The sequence below is a fragment of the Aplysia californica genome, unplaced genomic scaffold (assembly GCF_000002075.1).
Source record: "Aplysia californica isolate F4 #8 unplaced genomic scaffold, AplCal3.0 scaffold01612, whole genome shotgun sequence".
Classification (NCBI taxonomy): Eukaryota; Metazoa; Mollusca; class Gastropoda; order Aplysiida; family Aplysiidae; genus Aplysia; species Aplysia californica.
In genome coordinates this window covers 52328-54553 of record NW_004798882.1, presented here as the reverse complement: position 1 = coordinate 54553, position 2226 = coordinate 52328, and the positions used below count along the sequence as shown (strand labels likewise).

The 2226-nt window shown below is 49.6% G+C and overlaps 1 protein-coding gene across 1 annotated transcript; it reads right to left on the bottom strand.

The window, feature by feature from the left end:
* Positions 1 to 209: 209 nt before the first annotated feature.
* LOC106013949 lies at positions 210 to 1626 on the bottom strand (the record flags this gene model as incomplete). The annotated part of the gene is given in 1 exon segment (XM_013090875.2): positions 210 to 1626. A coding segment is annotated over 1 exon segment (928 nt), but the record flags the coding sequence as incomplete, so codon positions are not given.
* Positions 1627 to 2226: the final 600 nt, after the last annotated feature.

The window sequence follows — 2226 nt, the reverse complement described above, 5'->3', positions numbered from 1 at the left end:
GTTCGTCACTTTGGCTGCCTAAAACTTCGGAACCGCTTAACTTTCGAATTTGAAAAAAATTAACGGTGGTTCAGAATCATTTAAAGGGTGCACAGTTTTACTGAGGAGCCTGAAGTCACTGTAGTTTAATTTTCAGTTTTTCATTAGTTTCGTTTAGATCTAATCTAGCGGAAGTTCGTCTTCTAAGACGCCATTGTAAACCAGTGAGGCTTCCGTTCACAAAGAGTGTGAGCACTGATCCCACAATGACTTGACGATAGATTCTTTTGAGTCCGTTCATCGAACAGGACACCCAGCTAGTTCATAACAGTTGGAAAACTTTTCTTTCTGTATATTTACGTATTTTCATAGTAGTTAAAGTACCTTCCTTTCTTTCGGTATTTATGTACATGTATTCTCAATTAAGTGTCTCTTTCAGTATTCATAGTAGCTAGAATACGTCCCTTTTTCGGTATTTACGTACATGCTTTTCTCACGTACTTGTCAGTATTCATAGTGCCTAAAATACGTCTCTTTCTTTCAGTATTTGCGTAAATGTATTTCTCACGTACGCATCAGTATTCATAGTAACTTGAATACCTTTCTTTCTCAAGGTATTTAAGTACAGGTACTTCTCACACATACGTGTCAGTATTCTCAGAGCCTAGAATACGTCTCTTTCTTTCAGTATTTACCTAAACGTATTTCTCACATAGGTGTCAGTATTCATAGTAGCTGGAATACGTCCCTTTCGGCTTCTCTCCGGTCCTTCTACTCTGCTTACTGCGCACGCTCTCCGTGTCCGAGAAGTCCCGGGTTCGAGTCTTTCTCTCCACATCCGACTCCCCTCTCCCGCCCTTCGACCTGGTGCGTTGGTGGTGTCGGCTGCTGCTGTACTTTGAGCCCTCATCAGACGAGGCGCCGCTCTGTTTTTTCCTGCGACCGTCCGCTTCCGATAGTCTGTCTTTCGACGCGGATCGGTCTTTGGAAGCCGCTCGTTTCTTCTTGCCGCTGGAGTTCCGAGACAAGGAGGGGTGTTTGTTGCCGCCCTCTTTGTGGCGGGCGCGGGTTCGACTCCTCTCTGACCCGGCATCGTCCGATCCCGCGAGACTGTCCGAGCGTGACGTGGCTAGATCACGTGACCGACTACGCTTGGTGGAGGAGCGCCGTCTGTTTCTGCTTCTGCTTCTAGAACGTTCATCGTCGGAACTTTCGTACCGTTTCTTCTTCTTCTTTTGCTGCTCCTTCTTCTTCGTATCGAGATCAGCGTCGGAGTATTTTCCCGCGTCGTCTTCCGAATCATAGCTGTCGTCGTCTTTCTTCTTCTTCGTCTTCTTTTTCTTGCTCGAACCGCTTCGAGATCGTGACGTTGTCTTTTTGTCTCCCTTTCCTGCTGACGTAGACCGCGACTTTTTCTTCGTCTTCCGGTCGATGACGTCATCAGAATCTGCGCTCTCCTCCCCTTTTTGACGTCTGGCGGTTCTGCCCTGTTTGGAATCGCTCTCCTCCACATCCGGTCGTGACTTGTTCATAGTTTTGTTTTTGGGCACGTATTCCGGAAGTACAGGATGTCTCACGCTTTTGGACGCTTCATAATCGTCCCCTACCCCCTCCTCCTCTGTTGTCACATCCTCCTCCTCCTCCTCCTCCTCCTCGTTCCTCCTCCTCCCGTCCTGCACTCCCTCATTCCTACCACCACTACCACCACCATCCCCTCTCACATTCCTCTGATAATCCGGATAAGATGAAGGAGAAGAAGATTGCGGGTATCCATTCCTCAACCCGTTCCGGTAGCCTGCATCATCATTATAATTCCTCCGATGGTCGCGATAGTCATTCCTCTCCGAAAAATCCTCTCGATCCGCGAGCCTGTTGATATACACCTCCCCCGCCCCGCTCACTTTAAACACGGGCTCAGGCTCGGCGTTATTATATTTACGCGCGTATTCAGGTTGACCGACGTAAGAATCCACAACAGGTTTCTTCGCAAGGCTGCCACCCTTCCCGCTGTCGTAAGCGTAGTTGGAATCCGGAGGCGGGCGGTTGGTGAGATAGACCCTCGGCTCCGCGGAGCCCCACAATCCTTCCTCGCTCCGGAGTCGGAAGAACTCTAGAAGCTGGCACATGGCGGCCAAGACGGTGACGAGAGTGGCTCCAATGGCGAGGCCGAAGGACCAGGAGAGGAAGTTGTTGTCCGGGTCCTGAAGCCACGTCCGCTCGTTTTCCGCCTTCACTCCGAATAGGATG